We start from the raw sequence: 21,261 nt of genomic DNA on the forward strand, positions 1-21,261 counted from the left end.
AGTTCCATTTTATGGCTTTTAAATAATAAGAATTGATTTTTCAACCCCACATTTGCCTAGTGTCTTTATATTACTAGTTATTTTTTACTTGACCCTATATTTTTTTTAACCTTGATTATGTATAATTAACCATGTCCAACCCGATAAAATTCAACCATCTTTTAACCCAATCCCTAATTCTTTGTCACGATCCAAAATTTAACTAGTCGTGATGTCACCTAACCCAATCTGCTAGGTAAATCAATTAACAACTATCCAATTTAATGAGATTTTTTATTAGATAAATAAATGATAAAATAACTAAACCTTAAACTAATTGAACCTTAATAAAATAACTTGGGCAATGTATTAAGGTTCAATTATTTTATTATTTATTTGTCTAAAAAAAATCTTATTAAATTGGATAGTTATTAATTGACTTACTTAACGAGTTGGGTTAGGTGACTTCACGATTAGGTGAGGTCGAAAAATAAAGATACGTGGTAAAGGTGGGGTTAAAAAATTATTTTTTATTATTTAAAAATCAAAAAATAGAATTGTTAGTAGACAATGATATAAATAGACTAAAAGTATAATATTAGTGGTATAAATAAGCCAAAAGTATAACTGTAGTGAGATGAATATTGAGCTATTTTAACGCATGTGACATTTTTAGGCCTTTTCCCTTTTAAAAAAAAATAGAAAAGGGGTGCAAAGAACATCTAGTACACTCGATTCCAGCTAATTCATGTAACCTTTCTTCTTCCCAAACATCCTCTATTATCAGAAACACACACACACACACATCGGAGATCACAAAAAACTCAATAACTTTCCAAATTCTCCAATACCCGTTTCCAGTTTCCCTTTATGGCATCACCCAAAAAGCCACCGGTAGAATCCGACCGACCACCGACGGCGATCATGCACCAACCTGCATCCCCACGTTTCCCTTCCGGAACACCCACTTCACGCGCCAATCGAAAGATCGCTATCGCCGTCGATCTTAGCGACGAAAGCGCTTACGCCGTCAAATGGGCCGTCCAAAATTACCTCCGACCAGGTGACGGCGTTATCCTCCTCCACGTCCGTCCAACTTCCGTCCTCTACGGCGCTGATTGGGGTGCTATAGATGTCTCCGTTGACACTACAAATGAAGAATCGCAGCAGAAATTAGAAGATGATTTTGATAACTTCACAACTACAAAAGCTAATGATTTAGCACAGCCGCTCGTTGAGGGGAATATACCGTTCAAGATTCATATAGTGAAGGATCATGATATGAAAGAAAGGCTGTGTCTTGAAGTAGAGAGGTTGGGTTTGAGTGCAGTGATAATGGGGAGTAGAGGGTTTGGTGCTTCGAGGCGTAGCATAAAAGGAGGGAGGCTAGGTAGTGTGAGTGATTATTGTGTGCATCATTGTGTTTGCCCAGTTGTTGTTGTTAGATATCCTGATGATAAAGATGGGGTTGCTGCTGATGATGCAAATGAAGGTTCAGTTAAAAAAGAGACAGATGGGGTTCTTCACCCTGTGCCTGAGGATGAACCTATATACCATGATGCCGAGGATAAAGCTGCAGGTATATCTTATTGATTACAATTTGTAATTTCTTTGCAAGTAGGCATTGATTCTGTATGTTTTTTGTTTAGTGATATAAGTTTTGTTTGAATGATTGGATGTTGATTACTACCTCAAAGGTCGTAACTTTATATGATGGTTTATGCATTTGCACCTTTGTCTTTCAATCTTTTTGTGTACAAAAGTGGTCTGTTGTAATTACTCCATCAAGGAGTTTGATTATTAGCTAGGAAATGAGCTGAATGTAGTTTTATGTTGCAATCAGCCAAGCTAGTTGTAAGTAATGCCCTGGCAAATTTCATTTTGTTTCTTTACCATTGGATGATTGTTGATTGGATGATTTATTGCAGGAGAATTTTATGGGGTTGTAGCCTGTGATCAGGTTTTGACTATTTCACTTTGATCATTTATTTTGGTTTCTGTCTTATGTTCCTCTTTTTAGCCGTGCTCTCGTGTCATTTTCTGAGCTGGTATATATATGTAAGCTTGTGCTTCAGACCAGTAGATGATACACCATTAGCTGCATTTGGATTGCTGGGGTAAAATTTAGGAGAATAAATTTCGTCATTGTTAATCTAGTAGAGATAATTTAACTTTTGTAAAAAAAAAATCCGTCTCTTTTTCCTCCTCCTTCCCTTGAACTCTATTAGTTCTGCATATTCAACTACCTAATCTTTCCTTGGAATATCATGCTTATGCTTTCTCAATGCTAGAACATCTGCATTTTAGTTTGGGCATTTTGTATGCTGTTCACATATGCAAATGCATCTTTGGTACAAGAAAATTCAGAAAAACATAGCCACGAATAATATATTCTTTTTGGCTGCAAAAGATAATATTTATATATTAAAGATAACCATTACATATTGTAGCGTCATTAAATATGGTTATGCTTCTAGGTTAAGTAGTTTCTAATTTGTCTGCCTCTAGTAGTACTACTACTACAACAACAACAAAGCCAGTATAATCCCACAAGTGGAGTATGGGGAGGGTAATGTGTACGCAGACCTTACCCCTACCTTGTGAAGGTAGATAGGTTTCCGATAGACCCTTGGCTCAAGGAACAATTAAAAGGAAGCAACAAATAATAACAACAAGAAATAACAAAGATCAGGTCAGAAATAAGAAATACAAGAATAGTACTAATACTACTGCTGAGAATGACACAATGTGTAATAACAAAGATCTAGGAATAAGAAAATATAAGAATATTACTAATACGACTGGTAAGACTAGGAGAAACTCTCGACTAACTGTCAACCTTCAACCCTAATTATCGACTTCCACACCTTCCTATTGAGAGTCATGTCCTGCCTAATCACCTCTCCTCAGTACTTCTTTGGCCTACTTCTACCCTTCCTAACCTCTCACACCTCATAACCGGGGCATCTATGTCTCTCCGCCTCTAGTACCTCTAAGGCAAATAAACGAGGAACTGCAAAATGAACTGTGCTGGTACTATTAGTCAGTTGCATATTGCTTCCATATTTAGCTAGTTTATCTGCTACCTTGTTATGTTCCCTGAAGTTGCACTACCTTGTAAGTACATTCTTGAACTCTCTTCCCTTTTGCAGTGACGGATTTGATTTCTTCAACATGATAAGTTTTTGGTTACTGCTAAGCCCTCTTCTTCCCACAAACAAAAGTACAAAACCATTACTGATACTCGCTCTTATCAAGAGTATCAACTGAAAGTTGCAAAGCAAGTTCTCACTTGACAATTTAGTTTTCTCTTGTCTGGCTGTTTTATTCTGTTGGTTCTCACTTGAGTTCTCTGATGACATTGCTTTTATTTTTCAAAATCAAAGCTAATTGTAAACTATTTCGATAGTTGGTTCGTTTGAGGGGATTGTTTTAGTCTTCAGGCTCTGTTTTCCCTCTTAAACGTAATTTTTAAAATTTATTAAAAGGTATGGGTTAATAGAGAAGTCAATATGTGGTTTTCCTAATAAGCATAGATTTTAAAGCTGAGCTTTGCTTTAAGCATTTGTTCCTCCTAGTACTAATGGGACTCTTCTACTGCTACTTTATGGAAGTTGCATTCTGTATAAGCAAGTAATTCTGCTTTAAAGACCGTTTCCAGTTGTTCTAGTTTGCAAGTTATTGCTTAGAATTTGTTGTACATGTCATTTGTGGATTGCCTTAGTTTTAAATGTGGTTACCGCCAAAATATAGCCAAAAAATGAGTATATCTTGTTTTCTTGATGACTATGGAGGCAAGTCTTGCGAGTATAAAGTCCTTTTTCACCACTAAAGGTCTATTACTCTGCAATCTCATTTTTATTTTGTTTAGGATAATTGCTTAACATCCCTTTCTTTGATAGAGCCATTGAGAAGTCAACCCTTCGCTCATGTTTTCATGGAGTATTTGGTGTCAACAAAGATTGATCCCTTTTTCTTATATAGTAATATATTTTGGATCTTTCTACCCTAATTTCCTAAGTTGAGAAATTTGCAAATAATTTTGTTGGACTAATTATGATTATCTTGTTTCAGCTATCTTCAATATGTTGTTCTCCTTATATAACTTAACAGTTAACTCTCTATCCCATAATTAACAAAATATTGTGGAACCAACTTTGTTGCGTTTCAGCACCTAACATCTTTGATACTCAACAACTAATAATTTTTGCAAAAGGACTGTTGGTCTGTTGGATGATTATTAGTAGAGAGCAGTAATTCTTTTGTATCTTCATGTCTTCAATCAACAATGAATCAACTATAAGTATGGTTGAGAAATAATTGTCTAATCATCCTATTTTAGTTCTTTGTGGAAAAAAGATTGACCTGTTTTAGTTGTTGATATAGTACTATCTGAGAATCAGCTGCATTTCTAGAGATGTTGTGGGGCATTTATCATCAAATACTAATTAATTAGATAGTTTGTTCTCTTAAGTCACCTATCAGAAGAAGCTTTTTCACCTAGGTTCCAATTATTTTTAGATGGGAGAAGGGGGGAAGAAAGGTAAGCAACATAAACAGTTTTCGCTGTGGAGGAGGTAGGTGCAACTGCTGGTGTGTAAAGGTAACGATAGAGATAGACGAGGAATGAACAGTGTTTCAAAAGCGGGGTTATGGTGATCAAGGTCTGAATTGGTGTTGATAAATACAGGTTGAGGAGAGGGAGGGAGGGAGGCGGGCGTCTTGAATCAGGCATGTGGATGGTTGCTGGTAAAAATGGTGGCAACAAGGAGAGAGGGGGGGGGGAGGTTCAGAGGAGGTGGGTGGCGATTGATACAAGTGGAAAGAGAAAATGCCGGTCCTATCATTCAAGGCACGGTACTTAGTAGTGCAGGGTGAAGGAAGGAAGTTGGAAACATTCAACTTGAACACAGTGCTTGTTCAGCACTGACATCTAGCATCAGCGTCGAACGTTCTCCAGTTGAAAACCAGACTTTTGATCCCTGTCTGGTACCAACCTTGACATCTCGTGATCTCGATGAATTATGTTAGTTTTCCAGCTCCCTAATTTGTACTTCTTGCATCTTTCCCTTTTCTGACAAGTGAGAGCTATAGTTGGTTTGACACACCATGACTTTTCAGCACGACACTGAGTGGCATTCTGCATTTTCACCATGCAGATTGAATGAACGATATTATTATTTTCTATGAGATAAAGATGGAAAGATTGGTGTATAAATTTTAAGCAGTAAGTTCAATGATGCAAGAATTTGGCTTATGTCAGATCTTTGTTGTAGTGTGCCAAGGGGGCCAACTGTAAAAGGGAAAAAAATTTGGAAGTGCTATATAACAATTTTCATGCATAAATAGTTTTAAGCTTATTAACTGTATGTCCATGTACAATTTAAACCTGGATTCTGATCAATCAGTGGGAGGGGATTTCCATGGAAACTCATGATAGGTGATAAAAGATTGAAATATTATTGACTGTTTGCAATTTCTAAATGGCTGCTTCTAACCACCCTTCCTTTAATGTACTGACAGTCACTGGACAACACAAAGGCCTGCCCATCTAAACTGTTCCAAAACCAATCTGGAAAGCTTAAAGATAAGCTAATATGGAAATGTTATCAAATTGCTTCTTAAAGCTCAAAATAGAGGTGTGAATGTTTGTCTTTTTTTCTGTCTCTTAGATTTTGTTTCTTAGTATTTGGTACCTTTTATACCTTGTGAGGGCATTCCTATCAAATTGCTGTCTTCTACCCGTACCAAAAGGGAAAATCCCTTGAAAAAACAGGCCTTTCTTTCTGCACGTGCTTCCATCTAAACAATGCCCTGTCATTTGATGAAATTAAAATCATGTTTTACTCTCTCTTCTGGATGACATTGCTGATATCTGAGCTCTCCTCGTTGTGCAGATTTGGAGAAGGCTTCTCGAGTAAGTTGAAGGTGCAGAGATGTTCGAGTACTCTAGTGAGACGGACTTGGTATTGGTGTGGGCATGGGCCATTTGGAAAATGAGTTTGGTGGTTTTCAGTGCTTTCTTTCTGCTTATGGTTGTCTTCTGTGTTTCGAGTTTATGAAGTTTGAAATGATTGTTATTGTTCCTGAGCTTCTTCTCTTTGTTTTAGGTTTTAAAAATGGCTGTCTGCTTTTTATGTGGAATAACTATCTTTTGAAGCTGCTTTGTTCAACTTTCCATGTTGATTGCATTTGCTTGCAACTATGCCTGAACTATTTCTCTTATTCTGGAGAGTTGCTTCTTCTTTTCTTTCTATTTTACTATGTTTTTTTTAAGATTCAGTTGCTACAATCCTATGTGTGTCAGATAACTTACAACAAGATTCATAGTATAGTGTACACAAGCTAGAAAGAATCCTTGAAGTATTGAAGGGGCACTTTTCTCATTTTTTTCTAAGGCCTATTACAGTAATTGTATCCCAAATTGAGCCTTAGATTTATCTGAAAATCGCAGTTTCTAGATGTAGATAGCTGAACTGGTCCTTGTTCCTACGCCCCATAATCTGTTTTATTATCTCTTAATGTAGTTTACACAAGGGAGTTGGTTTAGCATGGAGGAAATGTTTTTCATAGTCATTTGGGATATCATTTCGTGGATCATTTTCTAATATTTAGTTGTGTATGATTCTGTAATAGGCGTAGGAGCTTTTCAAGTACTAAAGAATTGACAACTACTTGATTAAGTAAGTGATATGGCGTTGGAGTTGGGATATTTATCAAAGAAAAAAACTTTTGCCCATAAGTCACTGAATTCATTTTTCTTATTCTAGTGATAATATTCTTTGGAAGAAATATTTACTAATAACTTAAGTAACCAATTAGCGGAAAACCTGGTAGCTACTTTTTTCCATACCAAATGGTCCAAATCCAGGTCTTGAATTTAATGGGGTGGACTACGGTGGGGTTGCAACCAGGGGCGGCTCAAGCAAAATTTGAATGAGGGGCCCTAAAATTTTTTATAGAAGAAAACTCATAATTTTATTTGAAATTTATTTTGTTAGCTTTTTGAGATGCGAAATTCTTAATAATTTATTTATTAAAACTCGAATTCATATTTTCTAGTTGACGTATTAAAACTCTAATAAATAACTAAAAAGACAATCTATACTTACAAAGAAAATATATCAAAAAAAATTAAAAATAGATGCAAATAATAAGATATAGAACAATCAAACCTGATTCAACAAATACATGACTTGATAAACTTTTGCTACTTCAATATTCTTGATGTAACGCCACAAAAACTTAAGAACAAATAATCATGCGGAAGCTAGTAAAGCAACACTTGGCCGACGATAAATCATACAACAAAAGAGAAATATACCAAACGAGACACAAATATTTAACGTGGTTCGATCAATTGACATACGTCCACTGCGGAGACGAGCAATCCACTATATATAAAAGAGAGTACAAAATATCGAGAGAACAACCTCACGAAAAGACAAACACAAGTGACACACTAACACTTGTCCTGTAAAGTTCTCCTCTTAAATAAGACTCTCAAATCTCATATGGCTACATTGTGGATGCTACTAAATGAAAACGAGGGATCCTCAATTTATAGAGGTCCAAAACTTTTTCTACAAGAAAAGAGACTAGCCAAATATGAGAGATTTATAGTTGTCCCTTCCTTCTAGAGATAGGAAAATCAAATATGGTAAGAAAATTAGGACAAACACCTAACAAATTCTCACATTGGTAACTGAAAAGATTGGGAGCCTACATACGAGGTGTAAAGATCTCTTAATGGTGTAAGACCTTTTGGGAAAAAACGGCGCGGGCTTGTCCCAAAGCGAACAATATCATACTATGTTAAGAGTGTATTTGGGCTAGTTTAGCCGAACAACTGGTATCACATCAAGGTTGAAGACAGGTTCATCTTGATCTTGGCGGGTTTAGTTTTAGCCGCAACCTATTTGACGGTAATTATGATTTTTGTATGAGAAATTTGGTTGGAGTGTTACTCACATTGAAACAAACTTTGCGGTGGAGATTTGGAGATGCGACATGTCGAAGGCTATATGAAGAAGGTGGATCAAATCTATTTTGTCAGAAAATTCAGGCCAAGAAGGAGAATTGTTAGGTGTTGTCCAGATTCTCTTACCATATTTGATTTTCCTATCTCTTGAAGGAAATGACAACATGTTTACCGTAATTGGCTTTTCCTTCTTGTAGAAGGAAATTATAAGTCTTTCATACTTGGCTAGTTCCTTTTCTTGTAGGAAAAATGTTTGGACTTTTATAAATTGAGGATCCTTCATTCTCATTAATAGCATCCACAATGTAGCCATATGAGGTTTGAGAGTCGTGTTTAGGGAGAGAACTTTACGGGACAAGTGTTAGTGTGTCACTTGTGTTTGCCTCTTTGTGAGGTTGTTCTTTCGATATTTTGTACTCTCTTTTATATAGTGGATTACTCATCTCTACCGTGGAGTAAGTCAATTGGCCGAACCACGTTAAATATTTATGTCTATTTTGATATATTTCTCTTTTGATGTCTGATGTACCGTTGTTCAAGGTTTGCTTACTAGCTTCCGCATGACACCTAATTTTTTCGGTTCTAAGACATTTTGGCGTGGAATAGAAAACTTTGAGGTGTAGTGGCTCTGATGAGTTGGAATCTTCATTTAGGACCGGATACAAATACAAGATGTAGAGTCGCCGGAATCATAATGTGTGAGATTTTATGTCTAAACTTTAATTTTTCACATATATACACACAATTCCAGTTAAAAGTAATATATTTAGACGAACTAATAGAACTCGCCCTAAATCTCGTATTTCTAGGACCAGAATTGCGAAATGTTAATGCTTTGCAGGTGTCATTTTGAAAGGAAGAAAGAAGTGATGGGGAACTTATTCCCAACAAAAAAAGATATTGGAGACCTCAAATTATGTACTCGAAATTTGTCAGAAATTGGAAGAAATAGAGTGGTTAGAACCAAAAGAGCAAAGAAAAAGGTCAATTTGGGGATATGTTCCAGAACCATAGAGGTCCATCAACAAATCAGATTACAGCTCAAAGATTCGAGTGCAGCTTTTAGTGAATGAGAAGCATCTTCTATGCATTTCTGGTGGCCAACGAAAGGAAGTTGGCAATTCTTTTAACTTAGGAAAACACCATTTTTCAAGGTTGCTCATTGCTTGGAAAAATTTACTACCAAAAGCTTAGTTCCTTGAAATTAATATGATGAATCTTAAAAGTGATTTGGTTGCGCTTTTATAATTTTACTTGAAAGGGTAGTGTATCAGTCTTAGTCAAGTTTATTTAAAAAAATAAGACTACTAAATTAAAGTTCGGCAGGTGTAGACTATAGATAGACACATAAAATGGAATCATGATTATTGGGGGCCGTGTTATGTTATTTACGCTCCAAAGACCTGTGAAGCAAGGGAGTTAAGAGTTCCTACATTGCTGAATTTTTTTAGTTATTGTCTCCTATAACTTTAGACAATCTAAATCTTATCATCTAGTTTATGAAGTTGAGATAAAATCAACGAAAAGGAAAAAGAAAATAAAAAAACACGCTGAGGTAAATCAGTGCTGTTAAATGATAAGGCCAAGTCAATGTGGACTTGAGTGGCTATGATTCAACAAAATTTTCAGGAATCATTGTCTTTATGGTTGTGAAACTGAAACACACAAATCAAATCTCTGATCAGGTGAAATAGATTCCAAAGATATTTTCAGTTTAAAGGGCCTAGCTAGACCGTATCTAAGAAAAGCAATACACGAGAGAAAAAAAAAAGCAATCATTTTATCCCATGGTTATGGTGGCTACAATTTTGAAAATAATTACACCATATCCACACATATCAAAAGAGTCCAATTTTCTTGTTTACGCAATGTGTTACGACCACACATAGTTCTTTATTTCTAGACTAGATTCCCTAATTCTCTTGAACGTTAACAACTTCCAAAGTATTATAGTAGTATAATTTACTTTTTTGCATACCAATAGTGTAAAAGTAACTTTTTATGATACGCTGGGAATTAGTTACCTAAAAAATAAGGTAAACAATCAGCTACAATTGGTTAAAATGTAGTGATTATAGCGTAATATTTTTACGTGTATTTATGCATAGGCTAAATACCCTAAATGTTAACATTAACATTAGACAATTTGACGGATTGCAATTAAATTGATATGAAATTGCAAATAATTTTATTAATAGGATCTGTGTTGTGCACGTGGCCATGTCGAAAACTTTGGGTCTAATATGTCTCAGTTTGTTAACCTAATTTTTTTTTTTTTTTGGACAAGAGTGAGTTGCTCTGGTCGTAAACACCCTCCACTTTCAACCAAGAAGTTGTGAGTTCGAGTCACCCCAAGAGCAAGGTGAGAAGTTCTTGGAAGGAGGGAGCCGATGGTCTATCGGAAACAGCCTCTCTACCCTAAGGTAGGGTAAGGTCTGCATACATACTACCCTCCTCAGACCCAACTAATAAGATATACTGGGTTGTTGTTGTTAATATCATTTTTATACTCTTCTTCAGCTGCTCACATATTTTAATGGTATAGATTAATAGAAAGCGTCATGATTAAGGTCCTTCGCATGCTAATCAAAAGATTCTTGATTATATGTCCATTAACCTCAACAAAATATGGTTAGCTGTCCGCTTCTCAATAATTCTTCCACTCTGACATGTATAATCTAATGAAACCTTAATAACCCAGCACATGTGCTTCCACTTTTTATATTCGACTTAATTTTTATTTGTACTAACTTCAATTTTTACATCCCAAGATTCTTGGCTATATACCCTTTAACCTTTAATAATTAAAAGTGTCTCTTTTAACAGGCACCCAATAATTGACATAATAGTTACTGAAGTAGAAATGAAGTTCACAGGATCGAATTTGATCCCTAGCAAAGAGAAAGAAAATTAGGATTGGTCCAACACTATTATTATAAAAAGCCAAAAAAAATCTTATACTTTAACATGAGATCTTGGCACCTAGTCCTATCATAGCTCATAAGCAAATATATTTCTATGTACTCGATTGAACATGTTACAGACCTAAAATAAAGTATCTTTTTTTTTGTGCTAATAACTTAAATTTTTAATGAGATAATGCATACTTTAAAAACAAATCAATGAAATATGGAGGAAGAAAAAAACAAAAGTTTGAGCAATGTATAATAATTCATTGCTACATTATTTCTCTTTAAAAGCTAGGGGAACCGATGGCGGAGTCACCTTATAGGAAGATGTGTCAAATAACACTTTCGCGGAAAAAATATACTGTATAGCTAGGTAAAAAAATAAATTATATGTATATACTATATATTGACTCTTCTTAATTTTCTGATATGTTTTCTTTTATATATTTTGACATTCCTTAACGAAAATTTTAGTCCCAAAAAGGAGTTGCAGAAAATTAACTTGTGGAGCAGGCAAAGCTTCAGCTAAAGAGCAAAGCTTTCAATAAAAAGGACAAGTGTCTCAGGTTCATGCACAATCCTTCTAAAGTGAGCAATCTGCGTTGTGACATTTGAGTCCAAGGGTCCATTGATAGCCATTGAAGAAATCAAAAGTAGAACATGCCAAACCCTCCACATTTTTGTCTATCTCAAAGAGGCCCCACTTTATACCACAACAGAAACTTGGTACTACATATTTTTAGAATTTTAGGACCCCCCCCCATCCCCCCATACGTTGTTGGTTTTTGTTTGGGAGAGGAGGGGAAATTAAGGAGAGTTGTTGAAGAGTTTCTTGAGTCAACAAGTGGACCGTTTGGTTTGAAATTGGACCATATATGTCAAGATAGAAACAATGACAAGGAAACTTGAGAGTCACAAAAACACGGTAAGAAGATACAATTATTCAAAGTTTGGTTGTGCTGGCTGGTAGCTATAGTATTGGTCATTAAATTTGGGTCCTCTTTGACATTATTTTTGGTTAGCTATAAAAGGCCACTCAAGTAGTTCTTACATAGGGAATAGATTATATTTCCTTTTCTTAACGTCGTGCCACTAAGAAGAAAATCAGTAATATCTTACTTTAATTGGTAAGAGCTTGTTTTTGGGACCATGGGTAATTCGGCATATTATGTGAGCAGGTAAGGTAAATACTGTTATCTTGATATAGTTTTGGACTATTAGACCAATGGTCTTTTCTTGAGTCGTAACAACAACCAATAACAAATTAAGTATAATCCTATAAAATGAAAATAAAAAAGAAGTAGAGTGTATACAAATTTTATCTCTATAAAGTGAAAATAGAGAAATTATTTTCAATAATATGCTACAAGCTGTAAACTCTTTTCTGGAGCATTAAAAAGAAAAAAAAGACTTTGTTCCAGCAAGAGCTATTTGGCTAAAAATCAACCTTCTACAACATATAAATTGCATTATTCGTTTAAAAATCTTTTTTACAGAGCTCAGTGAATCGCTCGTCGACGTAATAGGTGGTGGTATCACACACTTTCCCAAAGAAACTGTATGTGACACTAAGATGAAATCAAAGAAAATGTGATTAATAAGCCTCTTATCTTATTTGTTGCAGGAATGAGCATCATGTCATGCATTCTTTTATTGTATTTGGTGAAAAAACCATTCTTGCTTGCCAATGAATAAAACCATGACTTATCTATCATCACCTATAATTAGGATTTAGGGGTGTCAAATGGGCGAGTTGTGTTGATTTTGGACGGGTTAAAATGAACTGAGACAATAAATGAATGGATCATTTGACCCGCCCAAATGTAATTTGGATTGAGATGAGTTGGGTTAAGTTGTGTTAAAATTTGGGTCATAGTCCAACCCGCACAACTCTTACCAAACTTTAATTAATGTATATTATTTTCTTATGAATTGTTTAATTATCAAATACGACTTTTTTTCTTTTGTTATTGCCATATTAACATATCAAACAAAAAGATAATGTTTTAAAAAAATATTTTAACAAAGTTACTCAATGATCAATTTGGGCTAAAATCAACCCAACTTTATACGAGTTGGCAGGTCAAATGGGTTTGAGCTCAAATTAGTATCCCTACCTATAATTGGGAGCTGTCTGACGTCCAATCATCATTTTCCCTCATCTTGATTTCGGCCACATCTGGCTTTCATTATTTTCAACTAAACAAAAATAAAGATGCAGTAAATGAAAAAAAGTAATTAAAATATTCACAACCAGAAAATAAGGATAAATATAAGGAATCTTTAGTCTATGCAGTAATACTTGTAACTTAGCAGACTCCCAAGCAAGAAATAATCAATTAAAATTTTTCAAGAACGAACTCCAGGATTGATGTCAACAGCAGGATGTAAACATGAAAAACTAGCTACCTCATGTTATGTACAACTAACTCTTCAAGATTTATTCATAACGACGATCTATCACTGCCAATATTCTTTCCCTGCATCTATCTGATATATAACAAAGAAGCTTTTAATCTGAAAATTTTATCTCCAAGTCCATGAACTCATCTTTACCTTCTCTTCAGGTCTTGAAATTCCCTGAAAATGCAAAAGAAACAGAGCACACTATAGTTTTAGATAATATTATTGGCAGGGGGAAGAGGATCACCGAAAAATTACACCTTATATATAAATAGTAGATGTTGAATCCCGTTACATATTAATAGGATAATATTTCGAGAAAATCCGGGCTCCATTAATCAATGGGGAGAAAAGTATGATGAAGAAAATTAAAGACATACACGAAAATGGGATCGAACATTTTCATCTGTTCTGTTAGGTGAAAACCCAATAGTTGAATTGGAGGCACCAACTACTCTTCTCCTATAAAATCTGCTAGTAGACTCTTCACTACTTGAAGAAGAGCTTGACGCCAATGGCGGAGGACGAGGCTGATCAGTAGTTGAAAAAGACAAAGGAACCACTTGATTATCACCATCATCTTCGTCACTGCTTCCGTCATCATCTTCTTCTTCTTCTTCATCTGTATCATTATGATCTGCCCTATCATTATTTCTGTGAAAACAAGTCTGGCAAACTGAAACAGTAGGACCAAGTTTAGAGCCAGAGCCAGTCCATGGGGTAAGTGATTGGCAAGAATTGCACAGAAGATTTCTTGAATGCTTAGCCACTAGGAAATTAGCTGCGTGAACTCTGGCATCACAATCCCAACAAAGACTGGCTTGATCTGATTCACAGTAAACTCTTGCTATACTATTGCATAACTCGCATTTTTTCATTGCTCTCTTTAGCCTCTTCTGTAGAAGCACTTCACTGAATTATCACACATATAAAATAGATGCTAAAGAGAGAAATTATTTTTTATTTTGCTAGCTGAAATTTGGGTCTATTTTTAGGTCTGTGGAGACTGTGAAAAATATGATGTTACATACAAAAATATAAATGTGTACAAGACTACAACCCAGAGTGGCCCTTATATAGAAAAGGTAAAAAAAACTTAGCAGTCACATCACTAACCCCCCGCAACCCCAGGTCATCAACCACACCCCTTATCTTTTTTAAGTTTTGTTAGGGTCTAACAAGTAACATCTGTCAAATTACTAAAAATAGATTTTCTCAAGTTTTAAGCTAATTCTTGAACCAAGAAAAAATCTGGACTAGTTTTGGGTGTGGTATTGTGGTTTACACTCTCAGGGTTTTTATACCATTTAATTAAGTTGACCTATACTAGTATGCAATTATAGCAGGTCCTGGTAAACTAAAATAACAAGTTAAATCGGCATTGGTATTAGGGCTGCTTATCGGGCGGATTGAGTGATTATTTACTCTTAACGGTTTGACTTATCGATTATCGGCTTTTAAATATATTAATCCGCTAGCCACCCGATAAGATATCGGGCGGTTTATCGGATTGTTTGTTGACCGCTATGAATCAAAATAAAATTCCTAAGAAGAGAGCTAAATAGAAGAAATAGAGAGATGTGTATTAAAACGTATTTTCCAGTAGAATCATCTTTGGGGATGAGCCTATTAACAACTTATAACTATCAGAAGAAATAGATGAAAACACTGGGTATATAATACATGATAATCAAAATTATCTAATAGTAACTAAATGGAATAGTAAATTATAACTAAATGTCTAATAGTAAATTAGTAATAGAGAATAGAGATAGAGTACTGGAAGTGGAAGAATGGTTTTTGATTAATTAATATATATATATATATATATATATATATATATATATATATATATATATATATTCTTAACGGGTTAACGGATTATTCGTTAAGAAAATTGAATAATCCGCCTCCAAACCGATAAGCCGTTAATAAAAAAATTTCAATCTGTTCCCATCCGTTAAACCGTTAAACCGATACCAATAAGCCACTAAGCTTCGGTTTCGGTTCGATTTTCGGTTTCGGTTCGGTTTTGAACACCCCTAATTGGTATTGTAGTTTTTATACCATTTAATTAAGTTGACCTATACTATTATGCAATTATAGCAAGTCCAATATGGTAAACTGAAATTAGAGCAGTTATCTATTATAACAAGTTAAATAACATTGATATTGTAGATTTTTTCTTTTCATTTGCGCCGTATATTACTATTTACGAAATAATGTTACATCTTTAATGTAATTTGGCAAGCTATAATAGCTCAAACACATTCCTAATGCTAGTGAACATATTCTAATAGTTAACTGTAGTCTGACGTGATTGTGTATATATACTTCATATAGCAAGCGAATAAAACTTTAAGTTCTTCTACGTATTAATTGAATTTATAAGAATTGGGATGTTGTTATTGGGTGTCGTAGAAGCAAATTCTATACTTATTTTATTAAAGATGAAACATTGCCTATGGAACCCATGAATGAAGATTCATGGAACCATTCTAGCGAGGTGCTACTTGCAGAAAATTAATATGCTTTATGAAATACTGTTTCTAATTTAGATCGTCAATTAGAAAGACAAAAATTTATAGTATAATTTTTTTAATGTTTTAAGCTTTGATTAAAGTTTTTGCCGTATTTTCGGCAATTTTTGAATAAGTGTTCGCTAACACTTTTCTTGACCTGAAATTTTTTCTTTTCTTTTGCCTTAAACATATTTTCTCGGCTTTCATTTATCACTTCTATACGTACATCGGTACATGTCTACCAAATTCAAATGACTCTTTTTTTTCCCTTCCGTTTAATCACATCTCTCCACGGGAAAATTGGCTTTCATGGTTGACAGAATTTAATAGTTCACCAAACTATATAGAGAATCGGGTTCTCTATTAGCTCCCACAGAACACACGCACACTGCAGTAGGTAAATGACACAAGGAAGTTTTACGGGAAAAACTCCAGCTCACGTGATTAAAAATCATGACCTACCCTTGTAGGATTTCATCTTCACTACTGAGCAAACTTTAGATTACAACCTATTGTAATCTAGGAATTAACCTCTTAATCCCTCACTAACTTGTAACAACTCTATTACAAGCCACTTTGTAATAACTCTATTACAAAGACTTCTAACTCAACTAAACTAGCCAAGACACAAACACAAGGGTTTATGATTTACAAAGATTTCCTACACAATGCTTCTAACTAAGCTAAGTAGGAATTACAAGTATAGAACTTTAACAAAGGTGCAACACAACTAAGGACATGTAATTACTCAATACAGGGAACTGGTCCATTGTTATGTTGTTCTTTGTTCTTGATGCTCTTGAGAATCGCTTGCCAGATTGATTGGTCACTTAAGAGAGTGCTTGATGGATTCTTCAAAAGTTCAAGTGGTGTTTTGTCTTTGGTTTAATGTTAATATAACATTGGTGACATCACTTGAATGATGCAAGCATGGATGGTACAGGATCATTCCCAATGAAGCTGACTGCTGCACTGTTTCGCACTGTTGCGTGTGCAGGTAGCAACTTTACAACTGTTGGAGAGTTGACTAGTACGATCACCAGGAAAACTAATGTCCATCTGTTCCCCTTGTTGATTCTTTGACTCCTGAAGCATTGATTTACAATTCCAGCTTAAGTCTTGTTGCCACATACTTGAGGATGTGTATCAGGTTTCTTATCTGGTTCTTTTCATTAAGTTTGTTAGATCATCAAAACATAATAAGGTACATATAACCTATCAATTTCCCCCCTTTTAATGATGGAAAACTTATAATTGAAGTTCCCCCATAAGAACCAAAATGACATACACACGTATCCTGTATTCCCCATGAATATGTTCCCCAGCTTGTTCCCCCTTAATTATTTCCCTCCCTTTTGGCATCATAAAAGTATCAGTAGCAAGCAATAAGCAAAAAGAAGTCTAGCTTGGTTAATTCATGCCACATATGTGCACACAATCGTGACTAAAAACAAAGCAAAAGAGCAAGACATACACATCAAAAGGATGAAACTTCTATTAATTTTTGGAAAGTAAGCAGGGTGCAGTTCCATTGTTACCAGCACATCCATAAAATAAAAACAGCAAAGACAGAAGTACCAGTTATAAACATCATCAGAACTAAAACAAATGGCAGACACTAGGATTTGATACTGGAAAGGGAACACGTTCAAGGGAGCATTGGAAGGGGAATGCATAGAGGAAGAGGCAAGGGTTTTGAGGACGATGTCCATTCGAGCGTTTGCTGACATCTACTCATTGAGTAGTTTCTCCTTCAGGTCCTCAACCTATTTCTTGAGATCGGCATTCTCCTTAGTCAGACGGGCAACCTCTGTGCTTTGAGAGCTACTAGAACCATGTGCCTCCTGAAGCTGACTTAGCTGACCCTCAAGAATGGCATTCCTTGCCTTCAGCTTCCTGATCTCATCAGTGACACTGTTTTGGGCGTTGATCAACTGGGAGATAGTAAAAGTGCTGCCAACCCCTCCAACTTTATCAATATACTCACACTCCTCTAGAGTGTTCTTAGAGAATGTTTGCTTACGAGTACCCACCTTAGCTTTTCCCAGAGGGACATTAAAGAACTCAAACACCTTGGTGAGAAGGAACCCATAAGGCAACCCATGATTACCATCCTTAAACTCTGCCACCTTCCACATGTGTTCTATCATAATGCCACGCAGGTTGATGGTGGTGTATCCATCCAGTGCTTCCATGAGAACCAGGTCTGCTCGAGATGTAATTGACCTTCTCTCAACACGAGGGAGAAAAACCTTGATCACCATCTCAAACAACAATTGGTACACTGGAAGGAGGGCCTTCTTGTGTACCCATTTCCCTTGATGAACTCCCTTATCCTTCATAATAACATTCTAAAGTTTGAAGAGCACGAGCCTTGAATCGAAGACAATCCCTCAGCAGGCACACCCAGAATGGATCCCAGCACAGCAGAGTCCATCACAAAATCGATGCCATTCACCATCATGCAAATATGATCATCCTCAACTATGAAGAAGTCAGCATAGAAACTGTGCACTTCTTCCTCATACACTTTGGGACTATCACCTGCGAACAAGTGCGTCCACTGTTGAAATTCACAGATCTCCACCAATTGTCGCATGCCAGCGATATCCAGAATATCAGGGGAAAATGTACGGCCCCACAGAACCTTTTGATTTTTCAATTTTTCCTTCCTAACATCCTAGGTATCATCAATATTTACCTTCTTGGAAGAACCAGGTTCCTCACCGGCATCACCCTTCCATTTCACTGATTTGCGAGCACTCTTTCCTTTCTCAGCCGATTTCTCAGACACTGTCTTCTCAGACACCTTTCCAACTGATTCTTCCATCACGTTTTCTACAGATTCTTCCACTAACTTTTCACCAGAGTTATCACCTGCACTCTTTTTCCGACTCGCAACACTCGCAGAGGATCCCCTTTTTGACTTGGAGATAGAATGATTCTGTGAGAACTTGCGAGTCAAGGAACCGGGTTCCTCATCCACTTTATCATCAACATTGACAACATGCACGACTTTATCATTCCCAATCTTCCCATCCTTTACTAATCTTTTTCTCTTTCGGTGTTCTTGGCTTTTCCTAATATCAGACTCAAGAGCCTCCTTCTTTTGTAACCTAGTGGTAGGTCTCTTAAGGGTTGGCGCTTAAGTAGTGGCCTGTCCACTTATAGCCCTGATAAAACTAGCAATAGGCACATTATCATAATCATCTTCACTGTCCTCATTCTCATCTTCAGATAAAGATCTCATTTCAAGAACAACCATATATACAGACTCAGCGTAGAAGTGAGGAGAGGGAGTAGGATCAGTACTGACCTGAGGTTCTGGAGAGAATCCAAGAGTTGGCTCCTTTATGTAGGGAACATGCCCCTCAGTAGGTGTCCCAGTAGTATTGTCCGGTGCCGATGGTTCAATAGGCACAAGTTCCCTATTCTCCATCAGAGTCCTATTTTCTTCCCCTAGAGACTCAGACACACCCTCACCATTCTCAATAACAACACCCTCAGTAGCTATCGAAAACATATTTTCTATGGCTTCTTTTTCTTGTAACCCCACGAAAAACCCGGTAGAAGAAGAAATATTACCTGTAGACTCAAGACTAGGGGCTGTCATTGTTGATTCAGCATGGACATGACCAACATCTTGGTCTTTATTAGTGTATTCCTCCATTGTTAAACTGGACGTTTCTTGTTTTTCTTCTTCTTCTTCTTCGACTGTATCCGCTTCTACCAATTTTTCCAGTGAGGCAGAATGAGAAGTCGTAGCCACAAACTTCTTAGGAGTCGAAGTTTTGCGATTCCGATGAGAACAAGTACTCGATTGGGTAAGAGAGGAGGCAGATGGTGGTGGTGATTCTGCCTTAGGGTTTGGACTGGTTGGTGTGGAGAGTGTGGGTTCTATGATCGGCGTTTCAACAGGTGAGGCGTCAGTGAGGGTGACACTTGGAACATTTTGAGTTTCCTGGTATTCAGACATGGTGGGAAGCAATGAGTTGAAGAAGAGATATTTTTGGTTTAAATAGAGAAAATAAAGGGAATTTTTGGATTTTTGATATGAATAGTGGTGGAAGTAATGGTGAAAGGATGTATTTAAGAGGGATGGGGGACAGGTTAAGAAAGGCGGCAGTTTAGGTAGTCGGGTCTCTCCCTAACAGGTGAGACGCTTGGGTTCAAAAATCGGGAAAGAAAAGAAACTGACAATGTGATGACGTGGCACCGTTTGAACCGTTTAAAAATTGTGAATGAGAATACAGAGAAACTACTAACCTATGTCAAAGGAACCAGGTTCCCTGGCGGATTTTGCAAATGTAAGCTTCATCTTTTGACCAACGTGCAATGCAGTAATCATCATGCGTGTTTACCTATAACGATATATAAATGAGTTAGACTTTGCCAGAAAATACTTTTTAGCTAAACTACCTGTACATTTCTTTCATAGCCAAGCATCGAGGGACCAAGTTCTCAGCTTGGTTTTATAAGCCCTAGTTCCAAGCGATTTATTTCAAAGTGCTCTCTATTTAGTGCTTTGGTGAATATGTCTGCAATTTGATCTTCTGTGCTTCAATGTTTCATACATGTGAACCCTTTTTCAACATTGTCTATGCGAAAGTGGTGACGCACATCAATGTGCTTTGTTCTCTTATGTTGAACTGGATTCTTGGCCATGTTGAGTGCACTGGTATTGTCACACAGCAAGGGCACACAATCAGAGAACACTCCAAAGTCTTCCAGCTGCTGCTTAATCCATAGTAGTTGAGCACAACAAGATGCATCTTCCACATATTCTACTTATGTAGTGGAGAGGGCCACTGAGTTTTGTTTTCTTGTACCCCATGAAATTAGACATGAACCCAGAAAATGTGCCGTTCCAGATGTGCTTTTCCTATCCACCAGATACTCTGCATAATCAGAATCAACATACCCAACTAAGTCAAAGTTATCTCCAGAGGGGTAGTAGAGAACCAGGTCTTGTGTTCCTTTGAGATATCTCAGGATTTTCTTGGCAGCCTTCAGATGAGATTCCTTTGGATTAGATTGAAACCTGGCACAAAGTCCCACACTGAAGACAATATCTGGTCTGCTTGCTGTGAGATACAGGAGTGACCCTATGATACCTCTATACAAGGTCTGATTCACAGGAGAACTAAGTTCACCCATGTCTAGACAAGTGGTTGTGGCAATGGGAGTGTCAATGATTTTTTATGCTTCCATGTCAAATCTCTTCAGCAGCTCCTTGATGTACTTCTCCTGACTTTTCAAAGTCCTCTTTTGAGATTGCTTCACTTGTAAACCCAAGAAAAAATTTAATTCCCCCATCATGCTCATTTTAAACTCACTTCCTATGAGTTTTGCAAATTCCTCACACAAAGAATCGACTGTTGCTCCGAGAATAATGTTATCAACATAAACTTGCACAATGAGCAGGTTCTTCCCATGTTTTTTCAGAAAAAAAGTGTTGTCAATTTTT

The 21,261-nt window shown here is 36.3% G+C and overlaps 3 protein-coding genes across 5 annotated transcripts; 1 reads left to right on the plus strand and 2 right to left on the minus strand.

The window, feature by feature from the left end:
- Window positions 1–671: 671 nt before the first annotated feature.
- Window positions 672–6,204, plus strand: LOC104119448 (universal stress protein PHOS32). 2 transcript variants are annotated; one of them, XR_001973877.3, is made up of 3 exons: window positions 674–1,558; window positions 5,503–5,618; window positions 5,877–6,204. XR_001973877.3 is itself a non-coding variant. In XM_018778745.3 (2 exons), exons 1-2 carry the CDS (start codon window positions 850–852, stop codon window positions 5,903–5,905), a joined length of 738 nt encoding a protein of 245 aa, XP_018634261.1. In that variant the 5' UTR covers window positions 672–849; the 3' UTR covers window positions 5,906–6,204. The 2 variants fall into 2 exon arrangements, 1 of the variants encoding a protein (XP_018634261.1); XM_018778745.3 differs by lacking the exon at window positions 5,503–5,618 and having other exon boundaries at window positions 672–1,558.
- Window positions 6,205–13,201: 6,997 nt separating this feature from the next.
- On the minus strand, window positions 13,202–14,322 carry LOC104119447 (zinc finger protein CONSTANS-LIKE 2-like). Of its 2 annotated transcripts, none has more exons than XM_018778743.3 (2): window positions 13,671–14,322; window positions 13,202–13,449 (listed from the first exon to the last, which is right to left on the minus strand). In XM_018778743.3, exons 1-2 carry the CDS (start codon window positions 14,148–14,150, stop codon window positions 13,396–13,398), a joined length of 534 nt encoding a protein of 177 aa, XP_018634259.1. In that variant the 5' UTR covers window positions 14,151–14,322; the 3' UTR covers window positions 13,202–13,395. The 2 variants fall into 2 exon arrangements, with proteins under 2 accessions (XP_018634259.1, XP_009629256.1); XM_009630961.4 differs by having other exon boundaries at window positions 13,653–14,321.
- A 5,743-nt stretch (window positions 14,323–20,065) lies between these two features.
- Window positions 20,066–20,951, minus strand: LOC117273241 (secreted RxLR effector protein 161-like). The gene is made up of 2 exons (XM_070193626.1): window positions 20,658–20,951; window positions 20,066–20,155 (listed from the first exon to the last, which is right to left on the minus strand). Exons 1-2 carry the CDS (start codon window positions 20,949–20,951, stop codon window positions 20,066–20,068), a joined length of 384 nt encoding a protein of 127 aa, XP_070049727.1.
- Window positions 20,952–21,261: the final 310 nt, after the last annotated feature.

This window comes from Nicotiana tomentosiformis, chromosome 2, assembly GCF_000390325.3.
Source record: "Nicotiana tomentosiformis chromosome 2, ASM39032v3, whole genome shotgun sequence".
In the NCBI taxonomy this organism is placed as follows: Eukaryota; Viridiplantae; Streptophyta; class Magnoliopsida; order Solanales; family Solanaceae; genus Nicotiana; species Nicotiana tomentosiformis.